We start from the raw sequence: 21957 nt of genomic DNA, 5'->3' as shown, positions 1-21957 counted from the left end.
GTAGGAATCCTATGCCTCCCTGTAACATTACAACATGGACAAGATTCTTTTTTTTTTTGCATTTGGTAAAATTTAAGAATGATATATTTTCATTTATTGTACTGTTTTTAAAGACTGACTTAAGTAAATGTAAAGAGAATAAAAGAAAAAGTATTCACTGAAAAATTGCCATTTACAAACACATGTCAAATAGAGAAGTTGCTTTTGTAGCAGGGACATTTTACATTTTTACCAGCTAGAACTTTTCCCCCAAATTTGATCAGTGGCAATGGTAGTCATGTTATCCCACTCCAGGAGATGACAAAGGTTTATCCCCAGATGAGGACAATAATCCCTGAAGAGTAAACCTGGACAGCAAGCCAGGACACACTAAATTGGTACATGTACTGGCTTCCTTGCTATAAAATAAATAATAAAGAGATCTTTATCCAGTAGCTAGAGCCACTTACTAAAAAGTCCCTACTGGGCAGCAAAGAAAATGATGTTAATGTTCCTCACTTCCCAGGCAGGAGGACATCTCCAGGGTGCAGGAGAAGAGGATGGTCCTCAGCTGAAGAAGAAACAAAAGCCAGTGAAGGACAAATTGGACAATACCTGTGGCTTCATCAGTTGCGGGGCAAAGCATCAGCTTTAGATGCTCTTTCAGTTTGATACCACAACTCAGGGACATTGAGTTTCACCAGCCTCTTCCCATAAATGGGACTGGGGCAGGAGGGTTCTGACTAGGAACAAGAAACCTATGTTTAGACAGAATGAGAATCAGATGTTACTCAGAGAAAGGGTCTTCACAAAGGTGGCTTTTTCTTCTTCCTAAACCTGATAATTTCTGCCAGACTTCTGTCTTGCTCTTCTGTTAAAAAAAAAAAAAAAATTAACCAGTATAAAAATAATAGCTGGTTCAAAGAGGGTGTTTGATATACTTCTGGTATTTTTCTCAAATTGGGCTTGAATGTAGAGGAAAACTGACAGAGACGGGGAATGGCTGGAGCTGAGTCACTTGCTCCCTGGAGCCAGTGCAGTGGACAATGAGTCCCAGACACCTTTTCTGTCCTGACGGAAGGACAGGATTCAGGAGCCTCTAGATGTGAGGATTTTAGAGTCTGATCACTTAAGACCAATCTATTCCCCAGAGACATTCCTGTGGGGCCCAGGGAACAAATTATTAAGTGTCTTCACCATTCTCCATCTTTCCTACAAAGCAGTGCAAAACTTTTCCCTCCCCTCTTGGCCTCCAGCTTTGTTATCCGTGTGTGTGTGTGTGTAGTATATGTACCTGCTTATGCCGAGAAGAAAGAACTCAGAAAGACTGGCAAAGATGTCTTTACTTAAGAGGGTCTGGTATAAAAATTTTACATGTAAGGCATAGTTTATTGATTAAGTCCCAGAACACAATCCCTAAGGATATGAAAGTATCATGTATTTGATCTTGAAATTGTTCCTGTCTCCATATCCTACTTTTGAAAATTTTCATGATTTAATAAATGCAATCCCCATGGAGCTTGTTAGTGCAGCCCCTCAAAGGGCTGTATCTTTCTAATGGAATGAATGATCTCTGTCTGCTGAAAAGTGCTAATGTACACTAATAACCAAATTTTTCATTGCAGATGTTAATCATTACTTGGAAGCTCATGTAGACTGAATCCTATTGCCTAAATGATTTCTTGATTTAAGTTATTTCTTCAGTTTTTGTCTCATTTCAAAAAAAATTTTTTTTCCCTTAAAGGTATATCCTATATTTAGAGAGATCATTGTGGTCTCCATATTGTAAGCACTGAATTTAGACAATGGATGGCTTTGCCTGAACCCACAGATCCATAGGAAAACACAAACTTGATGTCTCAGGTAGCTTACAATCACGACTATACAGGTCACTTCAGCCCTTGTTGTCGTTCAGTCATGTCTGGCTCTTTGTGACCCCACGGACTGCGGCACACCAGACTTCCCTGTCTTTCACCATCTCCCAGAATTTGCTCAGACTCATGATTGAGTCAGTGATGCCATCCAACCATCTCATCCTCTGTCATCCCCTTCTCCTCATGCCCTCAATCCTTCCTAGTATCAGGGTCTGTATTTCCAGTAAGTCGGCTCTTCATATTAGGTGGACAAAATATTTTGAGACTCCCAGAAATCATACTGTATTTCCGTAGCCTTCCCTCAAGTGATTTTTTTTTTCTTATTTTCTCTTTCTTTAAACCTTCCATAAATCCTTCTACACTTTGTCTCAGCTATTGAGAACATGGAAGCAATCAGATGGGAATTTGTACAGTACTAACACACCGACTGAGTTACTGAATTTGTCCATTTATCTCAATTTCTCTGCTCTTACTATGAAGTTAAAGAGTTTCCCCACTAACCATTGCCAGTCTGCAACTCATGCCCTGAATCCCGCCTCTCTTGCCTACTCAAGAGTTTCTCTCCAGCAATTTCTGTCTCTAAAGTTTCTCCTCCTATCTTGTCTACTCAGCCAGAATACTGGATTTATTTGAAATATACCAATTATGTATTTTCTAGATCCAATGATCATTCTTAGTTGTCATCTGACTCTTCCTTGCCAGGCTTTTGACATTGTTGATTCCTGTCTCTCTCCTTGAAAGGTTTCTTCACCCTACTAACATGATACTATGCTCCTCAGTGGTCTTTCTATTTTTCTTATTGCTCCTTCTCAGTCTCCTTGCTCATTCCTCATTTCCTAATATCTAATAACACTGGTGTTCTTCAGAGTTTATTCTTTGTTATCTATTCACTTTGTATAGGACCTTGTGAACCCCAGGGATTTCAACACATTTCTTATGCCAATAGCACATAAATTAATAGTGAAAGCCAATCCTCTTCCCAAAATGCAGTGGTCCAAAATAAATGCTTTCTGCACATCACAATGAACCAGCAGGTCCTTTGACTTCCTATCTTGTAGAGTAATCCCAATGCCCTAAAGCCACTACAAGCTTTTCTCTCATGCATTATTCTCTCTTGTGTCAAGAGGGTGCCTGGGATATAACAGATAACATTATAAAGTATGTGTGTGTGTGTATATATATATATATATATATATATATATATATATATATTTTAATGTACTTTTATGTACTTAAACTTATCTTTATGTTTTTCTTATCCTAACTGTATTTGGTGATTTTTGTCTATTTAGATATATTTTTTATTGCTAATTACACCTAAAATGATCATTCTAGTCTCAGACAGTGACAATAAAATTTAGTCATGATTACAAAATTTTTATTAGCGTTTGAGTACAGGATCTGTGGTCTGCTTACGATCAAATCTTAATGTTTTTTGATCCTTCGACCTTGGCTATTCCTTCTAAAAGCTGTAAGGATGCTGGTTCTCACTGTGGTTGCAGGGCTGTTTGTTTTCCAGGGTATCACGGAGCTGGAATGATGGTGATGGCAATAGGATAAGTTAAAACCCTGCAGACCTCACTGTTCTTAACAACATCAGCAGTTTTTCCTGGATGAACACTGAGATTTTTGCAAGCTTTCAACTCTGGGTTTTGAAAAGATGATTTTGAAAAATTTTGTCAGTGTCCAGGGGGCTTTTCTGGAGTAGAGAAATGTTAGAAGTCTTTATTCATTTATTCCTACTGACCAGTACTTTTTTTTTTAATGAAAAGTATATTTTCTGTCTATGCAGAGATAACATAACTGGTCTTCAAAATACATGAACTTAGATTAATTTCAAGAATCTTTTATAGATTTTCATATGACAAACTCCTGCCTGTCTAGGAGCCTGAGAAGCAGGTTATGTGGTCCTCATGCCTTCTTCCATTTCAGGCCAAATTGCACAGCACTGTTCCATTGTCAGTGTTTATGACTAACTGAGGAAGACTTACCACACAGGAGAGGCGTTTTTGCTTTTTTGAATCAATCTCTCATCCTTATCTTGGTCTGTGGATTGAAGAATACATATACACACATTTTGTCCACAAAATGGTATTTATTTCCCTGTGACTTTAATTAATTTTTAAGGTAAAATTTGATTATGTGCTCCTTTGAGATGATCTCAGAGAAATGCAGGCATGGGCAACTTAATAAGGAATTTAGATATTATTATTGTGACTTAGAGCTAAATTGGAATTTTTTGTGTGTCCTATTCAAATGATGATCTAATTTTCCAGAAGACCTCATTTTTAAGACTTGTAATTAAGAAAAAGAAGTCTGTTTTCAAACTTAAAAAAATTATACTTCATGGTGGAGACTCTTCCAATGTATTTGTAAACAATTTATTTGATAACTGACTTCCACATGGCATTGCTTGGCACTTGGTTAACTGACATTTATTTGATTATTTCTCATAACTCTAAACTACAGTGTCAATTTTCTTGGGGATATATATCAAACTACCACAGACTCCATGGCTTCAACAAACAAAATATACTTTCTTACTCTCCTAGTAGCTAGACGTCCAGGATCAAGGATTTAATGCATTGGTTCCTTCTAAAGTCTCTCTTGGGCGTGTGGATGGCAGCCTTTTCATTGTGACTTTACCTGGTTTTCCTTCTGTATATGTCTGCATCCTGATCACCTCTTCTACGAGAAGTTCAGTCAAATCATATTGTGCCTAACTCAATGACCTTATTTTAACTTCAGTTCAGTTCAGTTCAGTTCAGTCACTCAGTCGTGTCCGACTATTTGCGACCCCATGAATTGCAGCACACCAGGCCTCCCTGTCCATCACCAACTCCCGGAGTTCACCCAAACTCATGTCCATGAAGCCGGTGATGCCATCCAGCCATCTTATCCTCTGTCGTCCGCTTCTCCTCCTTCCCCCAATCCCTCCCAGCATCAGGGTCTTTTCCAATGAGTCAACTCTTCCCATGAGGTGGCCAAAGTACTGGAGATTCAGCCTCAGCATCAGTCCTTCCAATGAATACCCAGAACTGGTCTCCTTTAAGATGGACTGGTTGGATCTCCTTGCAGTCCAAAGGACTCGCAAGAGTCTTCTCCAGCAACCCAGTTTAAAAGCATAAATTTTTTGGTGCTCAGCTTTCTTCACAGTCCAATTCTCACATCCATACATGACCACTGGAAAAATCATAGCCTTGACTAGATGGACCTTTGTTGGCAAAGTAATATTTCTGCTTTTTAAAATGCAATCTAGGTTGGACATAACTTTCCTTCCAAGGAGTAAGTGTCTTTTAATTTCATGGCTGCAATCACCATCTACAGTGGTTTGGGAGCCCCCAAAAAATAAAGTCTGACACTGTTTCCACTGTTTCCCCAACTATTTCCCATGAAGTGATGGGACCAGATGCCATGATCTTCGTTTTCTGAATGTTGAGCTTTAAGCCAACTTTTTCACTCTCCTCTTTCACTTTCATCAAGAGACTTTTTAGTTCCTCTTCACTTTCTGCCATAAGGGTGGTGTCACCTGCATATCTGAGGTTATTGATATTTCTCCCAGCAATCTTGATTCCAGCTTGTGCTTTTTCCAGCCCAGCGTTTCTCATGATGTACTCTGCATATAAGTTACTGAACTTTTAAATATGAAATCTTAAATACAGCTGCATTCTGAGCTACTGATGGTTATAGCTTCAACATTTACATTTTCAGGAGACAGGATTTTCCAGCAACTCTTAATGATTTGTTGAGAAAGGTCAAGTAGTTAATGGAATCAGAAGAGTTTAGGCTTTGAATGAGTGTATTTTACAAGTAGATAGATAGGACAAGGCTGTAAAACTTTTTTAAAGGGAAGTACACGTAAACCTCACATTCACATAGACTTTCTTCCAACAGGTATTTTCCAAACAGTGCTCAAGAAAATGAACCAAAATTTCCAATAGAGATTGGCCGCTGTTACTGCTACTAAGTCGCTTCAGTTGTGTCTGACTCTGTGCGATCCCATAGATGGCTCCCCTGTCCCTGGGATTCTCCAGGCAAGAACACTGGAGTAGGTTACCATTTTCTTCTCCAATGCATGAAAGTGAAATTGAAAGTGAAGTCGTTCAGTTGTGTCCAACTCTTAGCGACCCCATGGACTGCAGCCTACCAGGCTCCTCTGTCCATGGGATTTTCCAGGCAAGACTACTGGAGTGGGTTGCCATTGCCTTCTCCATAGAGATTGGAGTTATTGGCAAATAAAAAAGAGAGGATTTAGGGGATGAGATTATAGAAAGAATGTATATGTAGAAGAGGATTTCCCAAAAATATGTGTGAGATGTTTTCTTGGGCATTGCCCAAGTCCTAACTTACAAAAATGTAACTGAAATACACATGCTTTAACAAATCTAAAACAAAGCCCTAAAAGAACAATATGATCTTCAAAAAGTATAATTGCTTTTAGAGGGGAAAAGCAAAGTCTCATTAACCTTAATATATGATAAAATATCTATAGTCTTTGTAATTTATTATTCCAAATATAAAAAAGCAGGAAAAATTTATCAATAATCAAGAGATAAAAGAGCCAATAGAAGAGGTCTCAGACATACCACAGACACTGAAGCTACAAGCTTCAAAATAACTGTCATTTATATCAAAGAGAATATGAAAAAAGTTACACAAAATTTAAAAGCTAATATTTAAATGAAGAATCAGAATCCTCAAAAACAATCAGATATAATATATGAGCAAATAATAATAGGTGAAATTGAAACATTGTGCAGATTTAATAGCATGACACCACCCTTATGGCAGAAAGTGAAGAAGAACTAAAAAGCCTCTTGATGAAAGTGAAAGAGGAGAGTGAAAAACTTGGCTTAAAGCTCAACATTCAGAAAACAAAGATCATGGCATCTGGTCCCATCACTTCATGGCAAATAGATGGGGAAACAGTGGGAATAGTGTCAGACTTTATTTTTTGGGCTCCAAAATCACTGCAGATGGTGACTGCAACCATGAAATTAAAAGATGCTTACTCCTTGGAAGGAAAGTTACGACCAACCTAGATAGCATATTAAAAAGCAGAGACATTACTTTGCCAACAAAGGTCCATCTAGTCAAGGCTATGGTTTTTCCAGTAGTCATGTATGGATGTGAGAGTTGGACTGTGATGAAAGCTGAGCACTGAAGAATTGATGCTTTTGAACTGTGGTGTTAGAGAAGACTCTTGTGAGTCCCTTGGACTGCAAGGAGATCCAACCAGTCCATTATAAAGCAGATCAGTCCTGGGTATTCTTTGGAAGGACTGATTCTAAAGCTGAATCTCCAGTACTTTGGCCACCTCATACAAAGGGTTGACTCATTGGAAAAGACTCTGATGCTGGGAGGGATTGGGGGCAGGAGGAGAAGGGGATGACAGAGGATGGGATGGCTGGATGGCATCACGGACCCGATGGACGTGAGTCTGAGTGAAGTCTGGGAGTTGGTGATGGACAGGGAGGCCTGGCATGCTGTGATTCATGGGGCTGCAGAGTCGGATATGAACGAGCGACTGAACTGAACTGAACTGAGACACTGTCAAGAGCAAGATCAATGAATCTAAATGGAGATCAACAAAAAAACATTCAAGTCAAAGTATTAAAAGAAAAATAATTTAAAAAGTGAAGTAGAGTCTGAAAGATCCATGGGGACATGGTTAAAAAAAGTTAGCCATACTCAAGAGAAAAGTCAAATAAAAAGGGAAAAAGGTAGTCAAGAAGGTGGAGGGGGAAGACTCAGAGTTCAACTCTTCCCATAGGCACACCAAAATTTTTAGGTGTTTACAGAGGGATTGTTGATGAGAAAGATCAAAAGAATGGCAGGAATGATCTTGTAAAACTAAAACTAAAAAGAAGGAACCACAACGAGACAGGTAGGAGGATCTGAGCCACAGTAGAATCAAGACTTATACCCCTCGGTGGGTGACCCACAAGTGAGATGACAATTACAATTGCAGAATTTCTCCCTAAGAAGCAAGGATTCTGAGCCCTACATCAAGCTGGACATTTACATACAAAAGAATCACACTGTACTACTCTCTCACACCATGTACAAAAATAAATTTAAATGTCTCAAGTAATTAAATGCAAGATCTGAAAATATAAAACTCCTAGAAAAGAATATAGGCAGAATTATCTCTGACATAAATCATAGCAATATTTTTTTTGGATCTGTTTCCTAATACAAAGGAAATAAAAGCAAAAATAAATGAATGAGATTTAAACTTAAAAGCTTCTGTACAGAAAAGGGATAATGGATAAAGTGGGGGAAAAAAAACATATAAAACGGGAGAAAAATTTTGCAGACATCATGACTGACATGGGTTAATAACCAAAATATGAACAGCTCACATAAGTAAATATGAATAAAACAAACAACCCAATCAAGAAAAGGACAGTGGTAATTCCCCAGGGCTTAGGACACTGTGCTTCTACTGCAGGTGGCCTGGGTTTAATTTCTGGTTGGGGAACTAAGGCCCTGCAAACTGCAGCCAAAAAAACAAACAGAAATGGGCAGAAGACCTCAAAGGCATTTTTCCAAAGAAGACGTACAGATGGCTAACAGGTATATGAAAACATGCTCAACATTACTAAGAACAAGAAAGTATTATATATGTATATATATATACACACACACACACACATATATATATATATATATATATATAGTTTTAGTTGCTAAGTTAAGTACTCACTAAGTCTTTCTGGGCCTTCTAGGCAAAATAGTGAGGAAGTGGTGAAAACAATAACAAAGTCTTGAAAACTTTTGTTATTGGTGAAAACAATAACAAAACAAATAACAATAACACAACTCTTTTGTGACCCCATGGACTGTAGCCCACCAGACTTCTCTGTCCATGGGATTTCCCAGGCAAGAATACTGGAGTAGGCTGCCATTTCCTTTCACAGGGGATCTTTCCAATGCAGGAATCAAACCCACATCTCTTGCATTGGCAAGCAGATTCTTTACCACTGAGCCACCTGGGAAGCCTATATAATATGGTTATGGTGAAAATCTTTCAGTCATGTCCAACTCTTTGCAACCCCATGAACTATACAGTCCATGGAATTCTCCAGGCCAGAATACTGGAGTGGATAGCCTTTCCCTTCTCCAGGGCTCTTCCCAACCCAGGAATCAAACCCAGGTCTCTTGCACTGCAGGCAGATTCTTTACCAGCTGAGCCACAAGGGAAGCCCTAGAATACTGGAATGGATAGCCTTTCCCTTCTCCAGCGGATCTTGCCAACCCAGGAATCGAACCGGGGTCTCCTGCACTGCCGGTGGATTTGTTACCAACTGAGCTATCAAGGAAGCCCTACATATGTATACACACACACACACACACACACACACACACACATATACACACAGTGGAATATCACACAAAGAATGGAATGTTGCAATTTATAGGACCTAGAGAATATGATGCTTAGTTAAATAAATTAGACAAAGACAATACTTTACATTATCACTTATATGTGAAATCTGAAACTAATAAAAAAAAATAAATATATATACGAAAGAAAGACCAATACAGAAAAACTACTCATTATTAATGGGAAGAAGGGAGAGGGGAGGAACAAAGCATGAGCAAGGGATTAAGAGATATAAACTGCTTTATATAAAATATATAGCAACAAGGATATATTGTATAGCATGGGTAATTAGAGCCATTATCTTCTAATAACTGTTAATGGGATATAATCTGAATAGTAAATCATTAAGCTGTACACCTGAAACCAATATTGTAATCAACTATACTTCAGTTATGACCAACCTAGATAGCATTTTAAAAAGCAGAGACGTTACTTTGCCAACAAAGGTCCATCTAGTCAAGGCTATGGTTTTTCCAGTGGTCATGTATGGATGTGAGAATTGGACTGTGAAGAAAGCTGAGCGCTGAAGAATTGATGCTTTTGAACTGTGATGTTGGAGAAGACTCTTGAGAGTCCCTTGGACTGCAAGGAGATCCAACCAGTCCATTCTAAAGGAGACCAGTCCTGGGTGTTCATTGGAAGGACTGATGCTGAAGCTGAAACTCCAATACTTTGGCCACCTCATGGGAAGAGTTGACTCATTGGAAAAGACTCTGATGCTGGGAGGGATTGGGGGCAGGAGGAGAAGGGGACGACAGAGGATGAGATGGCTGGATGGTATCACCAACTCGATGGACGTGAGTCTGAGTGAACTCCGGGAGTTGGTGATGGACAAGGAGGCCTGGTGTGCTGTGATTCATGGGGTCAAAAAGAGTTGGACACAACTGAGTGACTGAACTGAACTGAAATGATACTTCAGTTAAAAAAAAAAAATCTATAATGAAACATATCCAGTATTTTCTTTGACACTGATCCTACTGTTCTTTTTTGTGTATATCCCCTCAGAAATGGCAACCCATTCCAGTATTCATGCCTTGAAAATCCCATGGACGGAGGAGCCTTTAGGCTACAGTCCATGCGGTCGCAAAAAGTTGGACATGACTAAGCGACTTCACTTCACTCACTTCCTCAGACAATGGAAGCAAAAACAAACTAAATAAATGGGACTACATAAAACTATGGAAAAGAATGGGGAGACTTCTCAAAACATTGAAAAAAGAACTGTCAAATGGTCCATCAATTCAAACCCTGGGTATTTATCCAAAGAAAACAAAAAACACTAATAAAAAACACATGCACCCTAATGTTCACAGCAGCATTATGTACAATAGCCAAGATATGGAAGCAACCTAAGTGCCTGTGAATAGATGAATAAATAGAGACACTGTGGTATATGCAATTGAATATTACTCAGCTATAAGAAAGGATGAAAACTTGCCATATTTGATAACATGGATGGAACTAGAGCCATTATGCTAAATGAAATAAGTCAGACAGAGAAGGATTAATACTGTATGTTTTTATTTATATGTGGGACTTAAAAACCAAAACAAGTGAACAAATATTATAAAACAGAAACAGAGATATAGATAAAGAGAACAACCAGGTGAGTGCCAGAGAGTAGGGAGGAGAAAGTAATAGGTGATGAAGGGAATTAAGGCAAAATAAATGAGTCATGGCATGAAATGTACAGTGTGGAGAATATAATCAACAACAAGTATCAACTCTGTATAGTGATAAATTACAAGTAGACTTCTCCTGGTGAACATTTTGAAATGTACAGAAATAGCAAATCACTACGTTCTGCAGCATGAACCAACACAGGGTTACAAGTCAATTAGGGCTTCCCAGGTACTGCTTTGGGAATCTGGTAGTGGAAAGGAATCTGCCTGCCAATGCAGGAGACGTAAGAGATGTGGGTTTGAACCCAGGGTTGGGAGGATCCCCTAGAGTAGGAAATAGCAACTCACTCCAGCATTCTTGCCTGGAAAATTTCATGGGCAGAGCCTGGCAGCTATGGTCCATGGGGTGGCAAAGGGCCAGACACAACTGAGTACATAGGTCAATTATACTTCAATAACAACCAACCAACCAAACTCATAGAATAAGAGATCAAGTTATAGACTACCACTTATGGGGGAGGGGACTGGGACAATTGGATGAAGGCAGAAAAAAGCCACAAACTTCTGGTCATAAGATAAATATATACTAAAGAGGTGATGTACAATACAATAAATATAGTTAACACTGATGTATAGTATATATGAAAGTTGTTTGAAGAGTAAATTCTAACAGCTCCCATCACAAGGAAAATTTTTTTCTGTTTCTTTAATTTTTTATATATATGAGATGATGGATGCTCACTAAACTTGTGATAAAAAATTTACTTTGTATGTAAATCAAATTATCATGCTCTATATTTTATATAGTCCTGTGTCAACTATGTCTCAATAAAGCTAAAAAAATTTTTAAATTAAAAAATGGCACAGATGCACATTTTGAGGGAACTACTTTGAAGTATTTCCCAGCATGACAAAGGTTATGTTTCCATGAATGCAGACAGTCCAGCAAATAAGAGGCAGGATAAGTAAAACTAAAGCATCACTTGGGCATATTATAGTCACACTCAGAAGACCAAAGAGAAAACATCCTCAAATCTCAGAGAAACTAACTACACCCATTACCATCAGGGAGCATTTCTTTCAAAGGGAAAAAGTATTTTGTGTAATTTCTTGCAGTAAACCTACTGGCAATGAGCACTTTTTTGGTGTTTTATTCTCTTTTTTTTGTCCATACTGGATCCTTGGGATTTAGTCCTATCTGTTATTTCTCACTTAGATTTATTTCCCAGTAAATATAGGCAAATCTAGGCTCTCAGAAATTTCCTTTAATTGACTGCTTATTCATTTTTTCTTTGTTCCCAGATATGGATTCAAGTACTAATTTCATGTAAGCTAATAAGTGATGTAAAAGCGTAATTCAGTGTGACAAAATGCACTGTTTCAGAGTAGGAGACTTATTTGTAAGGCTTGCCCTTATGATTACTGCTTTCAATAATCACTGTTAAGTCTTGCCTCAGGGTAAAACACAAGAGATTTAGAAGAACTATCCACTCTTCCTCCCTCCAAAATACAAAATGACAACCCTGAACTGAAAATCAAACATCTTCATGTTAAAGAAGTCGATATGTTTAATCAAATTTAAAAACTGTTGCTTTGTGAAAGACACTAGTAAAAATTTAAAAAGTGAAGCCACAGACCAGAGATCTTTGCATACATAGGATAAATGACTGGATTCCAATATACATATTTACAAAGAACTCTCAAAACATAATAGTAATAAAACAACCTAATTTAAAAATAGATAAAAACTGTAATAGGCACCTATGCAAAAAAGATACAGGTTGAAAATAAGCATATGAAAAACACATATCTGTCATTGGGGAAATGCAAATTAAAAAAAAAACAACAATGAAATATCACTATACTCAGTAGAATGGCTAAATTCCAGAATAGAAATAACACCAAACACTGACTAGGATGTGAATCAACAGGCACTTTCATATACTGGTGAGGAGAATTCATTTTCATTCATTGCAAAATGGTACAATCACTTGGAAAGGCAGTTTGACAATTTATTAAACACACTGCTTGGTATTTACCCAAAGGATGTGAAAAGTTATGTCCACACAAAAACCTGTACAGAGATGTTGAAAACAGTTAAATTCATAATTCCTTAAATGTGGAAGCAATCAAGATGTCTTTCAGTTGGTAAACAGATAAACCGTAGTGCATCCAGACAATAGAATTATACTTTGTGCTAAAATGAATGATCGAGAAAAAAATAAAAAAAGACAGAGGAAACTTAAATCCATACAACTGAGTGAAGGGAACCAATGTGAGAAAAAATTACATACGTTATATTTCCAACCATATGACATTTAGAAAAGCCAAAACTATGGAAGCAACTAAGAGATGAGTGGGGATTGGCAGGGATTAGCAAGGAGGGAGGAAGAAAGAGGTGATTTTTAGGGGGGTAAACTACTCTACATGATAATATAATAGTTCAGTTCAGTGCAGTTCAGTCGCTCAGTCGTGTCTGACTCTTTGCAACCCCATGAATCGCAGCACGCCAGGCCTCCCTGTCCATCACCAACTCCCGGAGTTTACCCAAACTCATGTCCATCGAGTCGGTGATACCATCCAGCCATCTCATCCTCTGTCGTCCCCTCCTCCTCCTGCCCCCAATCCCTCCCAACATCAGGGTCTTTTCCCATGAGTCAACTCTTCGCATGAGGTGGCCAAAGTTTTGGGGTTTCAGCTTCAGCATCAGTCCTTCCAATGAACGCCCAGGACTGGTCTCCTTTAGGATGGACTGGTTGGATCTCCTTGCAGTCCAAGGGACTTTCAAGAGTCTTCTCCAACAACCCAGTTCAAAAGCATCAATTCTTCAGTGCTCAGCTGCCGGGGTCCAGCCCCGGCTGATCCAGGGTATTTGAAGGAGAGACGGGTAGGCGAGGATCAGGAAACAATTGCTTAATTAAACGTTAATTAAGGATATAAAGAGTAATACAATGAGGATAGCTCAGTGAGGAAATTCAGTGGAGAAAAAGGGCTGAGTAGCTTGGTTTACGCGGGAGACCAATAAAACTTCAAGACAAGAAGTTTGCACCACTTACGTAGGCCGCAGGCGTCCTTCCGTTCTCCCGAAAGAGAGGAGACACTGAGGCCTCCCCAGTCAGATGTTAGAAGCCCAGGCATAATTAGTAAGCATGGTGGGTTCCACGCTCCAGATGGAGACTCAGCCAGAGTGAGAGAGAGAGCAACATGGGGAGACCAAGTTTCGGTGAACAAGGCCCGCACTTTATTTTCCAAAGTAGTTTTTATACCTTAAGTTGTGCGTAGAGGATAATGGGGGAAGGGGTGGAGTCATGCAAGGACAGCAGTTCCTGGTTCTAATCGAAGCCAGGCTTTCAAACTTATCATATGCAAAAGTTCAGGTGATTTACATCATCTTCTGGCCAGGAGGCCTGTTAACATTTTAAGAAATTTATTTTTCTCTAAAGGTGATTATTCCAAAGTCAGGCACCAGCCTCCAAAAAAGCATTGGACAAAGCTGCATTCCTACAGGGCAAAGGTGAGGTGGGCTCAATCAAGAAAAGAATTAACTCAAGGGTCCAAGATTACAAACACTGAGGCTACTACTTACATTTCTATACACCCATTATATCAATCAATACACTGCCAAGGACACAGTAGGTAAGGAGTATGGAGACTTAGCAGCAAACATTGGCCCAATAAATGAAAAACCCTTCACCAATACAATTTCTAATCAATCTTTTACCTACTCAAAGGAATCTGTGTTTAGACAGTTTAGAACATCTCCTGCCTCTCACAGTTGGGAGGCTCTGAACAATCACATGTGGCCGGAAAAACCTATTCAGGCAGGCTAGAGGATTTCCAAAGGAGTTTGTAGGTTGAACACTGTCACACCCAGGAATTATTAACTGGAGCTGTAAGCTAACTCTTTTTTCAGAGAGAGGTAGTGGGGGACAGCCCGCCGTAAAGTCAGAGGTGTAGGTGAAAGCACAAAGCAGAAAGTAGGCAGACTCTGGTTTTGGGGGTAGATGCTCGAGAATTTCCAGGGGGACTCCTGAGGCTCGATCCCGCCTTTGCGTATGCCAAGCTTCCTTCCTCATGACCTTTGTCATGGGCAGAGTTCCTCACGCTGGCTCCTGGCAGTGATAGAATTCCAGTTGAGCTATTCCAGATCCTGAAAGATGATGCTGTGGAAAGTGCTGCACTCAATATGCAATATGCAATATGCACTCAATATGCAATATGCTGGCTCCCGGCACTCAGCTTTCTTCACAGTCCAATTCTCACATCCATACATGACCACTGGAAAAACCATAGCCTTGACTGGATGGACCTTTGTTGGCAAAGTAATGTCTCTGCTTTTGAATATGCTATCTAGGTTGGACATAACTTTCCTTCCAAGGAGTAAGCGTCTTTTAATTTCATGGCTGCAATCACCATCTGCAGTGGTTTAGGAGCCCAAAAAAATAAAGTCTGACACTGTTTCCACTGTTTCCCCATCTATTTCCCATGAAGTGAGGGGACCAGATGCCATGATCTTCGTTTTCTGAATGTTGAGCTTTAAGCCAACTTTTTCACTCTCCTCTTTCACTTTCATCAAGAGGCTTTTTAGTTCCTCTTCACTTTCTACCATAAGGGTGGTGTCATCTGCATATCTGAGGTTATTGAGATTTCTCCCAGCAATCTTGATTCCAGCTTTTGCCTTTTCCAGTCCAGCGTTTCTCATGATGTACTCTGCATAGAAGTTAAATAAACAGGGTGACAATATACAGCCTTGACGAACTCCTTTCCCTATTTGGAACCAGTCTGTTGTCCATGTCCAGTTCTAACTGTTGCTTCCTGACCTGCATACAGATTTCTCAAGACGCAGGTCAGGTGGTCTGGTATTCCCATCTTTTTCAGAATTCTCCACAGTTTATTGTGATCCACACAGTCAAAGGCTTTGGCATAGTCAATAAAGCAGAAACAGATGTTTTTCTGGAACTCTCTTGCTTTTTTGATGATCCAGTGGATGTTGGCAATTTGATCTCTGGTTCCTCTGCCTTTTCTAAAACCAGCTTGAACATCTAGAAGTTCACAGTTCACCTATTGGCTTCACATAATTATACACTTGTGCAAACACAGAGAGTATACAACACCACGACTGAAATCTTATGTAAGTGATGGACTTTGGCTGATAATATTGTGTCAATGCAAGCTGATGAATGATAATAAAGATACCATTCTGTGGAGAGGTAGTGATATGGGGAACGTTATGTGTGTGCAGAGGCAGGGGGTAAATTGGCTATATCTGTATCTTCCACAATTCTGCTGTGACTCTAAAACTGCTCTAAAAAGTAAAGTTTATTACAGTACATAATAATGGATGAAAGATATCTTGCCAGAAAAGATATACAGATAGTAAGGAAGCACATGCAAACACATTCAATATCATATGTCATCAGGGAATCTCCCATTACAGCAATGAGATAACACTACACATCTACCTGAATTGTGAATATTTAAAAATCTCTGTATAAGTGTAAAAAGTTGGTGCTTGCTATGTTTCTTGGTGGTCCCAACAAGGAGTCCAAACTGCCATTCCCAGGAGTGCTCTAAGTCAGGCATGACAGAAAACAAGCCTGGAGGCTTCCTGCCCCACCTGAAAAGCTAGGAAGGATAGGCATGGGCCATTCGTTTTCTCTCTCTCTCCTGCAGGAGAGCTGGGAGTTGGGAATTTTTTCTGGATCCTATCACTGGAACAGGGAGGAGAAGGAGGTCTGGAGAGTCAAATGCCATACATTCGCCTAAAAGCTTCACTGTGTCTCTTGTTGGCTTTGTCCTAGCCTGGGGTGCTGCAAACTGTGTGTTGTCTGGTGTCTCACAACGGCAATTTGATCCATGTTGTCATCTCCATGGAGGGAGGGGGGCTTGGGGTTCCTATTTTGCCATCTTGCTGATGTTATTGAGAATTCTTATCTTTAAGTCATGCATTTTGTTGGGAAATTTTCTAAACCATAAATCTGCCCTGCGTCACACTGTCCTCCTTTTCTGCAGTAGTCTGTGGAAGGCAGCTTTCACTTGAGCGTTCCTTAGACTGTAGACGAGGGGGTTCAGTAATGGGTTGAAGAAAGTGTAAAACAGGAAAAGGATTTTCTGTGGCTCCTCTCGATTATTGTCATCAGGGATCATGTACACCATCAGGACTATGCCAAAGTAGAACCCAACCACACAGAGGTGGGAGGAGCAGGTGGAGAAGGCTTTCTTGCGGCCCTCCTTTGACTGGATCTTCAGGATTGCCCAGAGGATGCGCACATAGGAGACCAGCACCAGGGAAATGGGAGCAATTAAGATAAAGACACCATCTGCAAGGAGGAAAATGTCATTGATCCAGGTTTCTCCACAGGTCACTTTGAGGACAGATCGGATTTCACAGAAGAAGTGGTTTACCTTCTGGGGCCCACAGAAAGGCAGCCGTAGAAACAGACTTACTTGGACTATGGCCAGGGAAAATCCACACGCCCAGCAAGCGATGGCCAGGAACGTGCACACCCTCCAGTTCATGATGACCGTGTACTGCAGGGGGTGGCAGATAGCCACAAACCGGTCATAGGACATCACCACCAAAGTCAGGCACTCTACAGAAGCAAAGGCCAAATAGGAAACCATCTGCATGGTGCATGAGAAATAGGAGATGGTTTTCTTGTGTTTCACTAAGTTTTCCAACATATTGGGCAAATGGCTGGAAGCATAGGCTACGTCAGTGATGGCCAGATGAGACAGGAAGTAGTACATGGGGGTGTGCAGTCGGGGTTCAAGCGAGATGAGTCCCAAGATCATCCCATTTGCCAGCAGGTTGAAGGTATATAGCAGGATGAAGATAACGAAGAGGAGCAATTCCATGTCTTCACTGAGCTGGAAGCCCAGCAGGATGAATTCTGCGATCCATGATTGGTTGCCCTCCATTCCCAAAGGCAGTCTCTAAGGGACTGAAGTGTGATGAGAAGGTCAGAGCTGGACAGCAAGGAAAATCAGAGTTACTTATGGGAAGTGAATTTGGAGGATGCCTGTGTGCTTGATGCTGTAGCTCTGAGATTTTTTTTATTTCAGTGCTTCCTTTCTTTTATTTATTTTTTATTGTGAAATAATTCAAATTTTCAGAAAATATCAGAACATATAAGCAAATATAGTATATACTTTTTATCATTTTTAATGTCTGTTTTATCATTTCTTTTACTCTGTATATATTTTGTTGATTTTCTGTGGACCACATAAATGAAACTATAATGCCAACACATCCCTAGGCTGTTTATTATTCCCAGAATAAGGTTATTCACTAATTTATTTTCATTATCTTTACCAAAGTCAGGAGATACAACATCAATGATTCCATATTCTAGGTACAGACTTCAGCCTCTCTGGTCTAAGATTCAAATCCAGTATCACACAAAATATTTTGTCTCCTCTAATCTGAAATAGTTACTCTTTCTGGCCTTGCCAGTGATATTTTTGAAGAGTATGAGTTTTTGTTTTGTATGTCTCTCAATTATGATTTTTCCATTGATTGCCATTATTTTAAGTTCAAATTTTTGTTAGAAAAGAAATGTCCCTAATCTTAAAACCTTTAATGAATACACATACAGATGATGCTAATTAATCTCAATATAGGTGATACTAATGTGGATTAATTGGCTGAGTGGTGTTTCCAAATTATCTTTATTATAAGGTTATTAGTTCATAATTTTTAAGCCTTTTCTTCCTTCTGGCTTAACAAATTATCCTATAATCATCTCTGTAGTCTCTATGTGAGCATCTTCTATCACTACTTTCTGTCTGTTGATCTGGACATGAGTTCAAGGTTACCAGAAAAAAGTTAACAATTAGAAAATTTAATAATTTGAAAATTGCTCTCTTACAAAAAATACTATGAATAATCCACGTAATTTAAACAAAGTGTTTCATCTGGGTGTTCTTGAATATGCATAAAGACAGGGACCATAAAATATATGTTGAGAAAATAGCAACAGCTAAATAAACGAATATCCTATACCTGCTTTGAAGTGATGCTTACATGAAAGTTGAAAATTTCAGGGAAATTTTCTATGGAAAAGTTAAATTTACCAGAAAGTAAATAAAATAAGAAGTAATTCTGAAGAAATATTCAGTAGCATTTTCAACTTTGCAAAGTATCAATGAAAGGGAGGCAACAATTCAGAGGGTCGTTGCCCTTTAGGAACAATGGCTTGAACAAAGTTGAAGGACAGTCCTGGATTCCTGTTTCTATAATGTGATTTCACTTGGAAGGGTTTCTATAAATATTAAGTTGCCAATATTATGAAATGTTGCTATAACCATGTGTGCTCAGTCATTCAGTCATGTCTGACATTCTGCGACCCTATGGACCACAGCCCACTGGGTTCCTCTATCCATGGGATTTTCCAGGTAAGAGTGGGTTGCCATTGCCCCCTCCAAGGAATCTTCCCAACCCAGGGATCAAACCCGCCTCTCCTGAGTCTCCTGCATTGACAGGCAGACTTTACCACCATTTACTTCACATTAAATGGTGAAAAATGATTATGGTAACATCTTAACTATTTAGGGTGATTTTTTTGTCTGAATAAAATATTTATTATATTTATTATATCTTCATCTCTAATACCATCATTTTCAATTCAACTAAAAGTTAAAAAAAAATAGTGAGGGTAGATTAAATTTCTTAAATTAAACAGCACTGAAATGGAAGAAAATTTTGATACCAAAAATAGAATTTTTCCTTCTTAATAGAGCTAATAAAATAACAGCACCTCAAAATATGAAGGTTTCATTTGTCAGTATATACAATTTTCTACCCAGGCCATCCTGTAACTGAGCTAGAGAGATTTATGCTAGTTCCTCAACACTAATCAGTGGAATTGGTACTCATTCTAACATATTCTGTGTTAAAACAAATATTTCTATCAAATACAGTAATTTCTAATTCTAAAGATTATCCAGATTAAATGATAGCTTAGGGGAGACTGAGTAAGAAATAACTATAATGCAATCTTGACAATGTAAAAATGAGTTTACAAAATCAAGTAATACAGGAGAAGAATTATGAGAAGGAATAATAAGAAAACTATTCCCCACATTTTTGAAATGGGGAGTTAAAGCGTTGAAATTTGAAATAGATGGCTTATAAACATGAAGACTGAAATTTCAGTTTAAAAATTTAAGGTCTACCCAATAAGTACTTTCTAGCCATATGCAATGGAGAAGGCAATGGCAACCCACTCCAGTACTCTTGCCTGGAAAATCCCATGGACGGAGGAGCCTGGTAGGCTGAAGTCCATGGGGTCACAAAGAATCGGACACGACTGAGTGACTTCCCTTTCACTTTTCACTTTCACGCATTGGAGAAGGAGATGGCAACCCACTCCAGTGTTCTTGCCTGGAGAATCCCAGGGACGGGGCAGCCTGATGGGCTGCCGTCTATGGGGTCGCACAGAGTCAGACATGACTGAAGCGACTTAGCCACAGCAGCAGCAGCAGCATCCATATGCAAACTTCATTAAGATTATTCTAAATAAAAGATGGATGGGGGGCAATATAAGGATAGGAAATTAGAGGTCAAAACTACAATACATAGGATAAAGAAGATGCAATGTAGAGCACAAGAACATAGTCAATATTTTATAATTTTAAATGAAGGATAATCTATTAATACAAAATATTGAATCACCAGGTTGCACACCTGAACCTAATATAATTGTAAACAAACTATATGTCAATAAAATAATTCAGAAAATAAATTTCAGTTTTTACTGACAACACATTAATGAATGCTGAAAACATTAAAATCTCTGTAGATGACCTATTATATATAATAAGCAAATATCCAAACTCTGGAACATGCATAATATTTTATGGAATAAATGAACATTTTGTAAAGATTTCACATCTCTTCATACTGATCTGTAGGTTCAATGAAATCCAAATCAGAATTTAAGGGAGGTTTTTAAAGTGCAGAAATTGATAATCTTTCTTATAAGTTTCATGAGAAAATATGAAAGATCAAGAAAAGTGAAGGGAATGATAAAGAAGAATGAAGTAAAAGGATTTACTCTATGAAACATTGAGACCTATAAAGTTACAGTCAGGCAATGTTCTGCTCGGGCAAAGATAATTAAGTAGACTCATGAAATGGCATGATTAACCAGAAGTTCAAAATGCACATTCCCATCACCCCACAAGCACATCTGAACCAAGACAAAGGCACAGGTGTTTTCAATAATAATGCTGAATCAGTTGTCTATTTACATGTAGAAATAAAATCAAACCAAAATATAAATATAGGTAGGTAATGATCTAAATGTAAAAGATAGAAATAAGCTTTGTAGCATAGTTATGACCTTGAACTGAGTGGAATAGTAAACAGCATAAAAGAGTGATAAAACTAAGAAATTAACTGCTATTACCTAGAGGCATCATCAGGAAACTATGAATTTTTCACAGCAGGTACAATCAATTCAGGGTTCATATTTGGAATATAAAACATTTTCTGCAAATCACTAATGAAAAACACTTAATCAAATGGCAATTGTGCAAATATTTACTTGAACTTACTTCGCATGAAAAATAATCTAAATGATCCACAAGCCCATTAAAACGTAAAGGGGTAGTAAATTTTCTGTCACCAAAGATATCAAAGTAAAAATTAATTCCCTTGTGGCTCAGCTGGTAAAGAATCCACCTGCAATGCGGGAGCCCTGGGTTTGATCCCTGGGTTGGGAAGATCCCCTGGAGAAGGGAAAGGCTACCCACTCCAATGTTCTGGCCTGGAGAATTCCAAGGACTGTATACTCCATGGGGTCACAAAGAGTCGGGCACGACTAAGTGACTTTCATTTTCACATAGATTTATAAGATTATATATATATATATATATATATATATATATACACTAATTTTTTCTACCTTCCAAGTAAAATATCTATCTTAGCTTATTTAAAAAGGTTGAAACAGAGTTGTCTCTTTGCTTGAGTTTATAATTCATGTGAGCAAAGAGATATATGTTGCAGAGGTTCTTATAATTAGTTTTAGAAATGTATGATTTAATTTACTTATTCCAAGAAAAATTAAGTTTGGGGAACCTCACT

At 38.6% G+C, this 21957-nt stretch overlaps 1 protein-coding gene across 1 annotated transcript; it reads right to left on the bottom strand.

The window, feature by feature from the left end:
• Positions 1-16853: 16853 nt before the first annotated feature.
• LOC109558152 (olfactory receptor 2A2-like) lies at positions 16854-17786 on the bottom strand. Its single transcript, XM_019959608.1, has one exon. The coding sequence runs from the start codon at positions 17784-17786 to the stop codon at positions 16854-16856; it is 933 nt and encodes a 310-aa protein (XP_019815167.1).
• Between the last annotated feature and the right edge of the window lie 4171 nt (positions 17787-21957).

Source organism: Bos indicus, chromosome 4 (genome assembly GCF_029378745.1).
Source record: "Bos indicus isolate NIAB-ARS_2022 breed Sahiwal x Tharparkar chromosome 4, NIAB-ARS_B.indTharparkar_mat_pri_1.0, whole genome shotgun sequence".
In the NCBI taxonomy this organism is placed as follows: domain Eukaryota; kingdom Metazoa; phylum Chordata; class Mammalia; order Artiodactyla; family Bovidae; genus Bos; species Bos indicus.
This window is presented reverse-complemented; position numbering and strand designations above follow the sequence as displayed.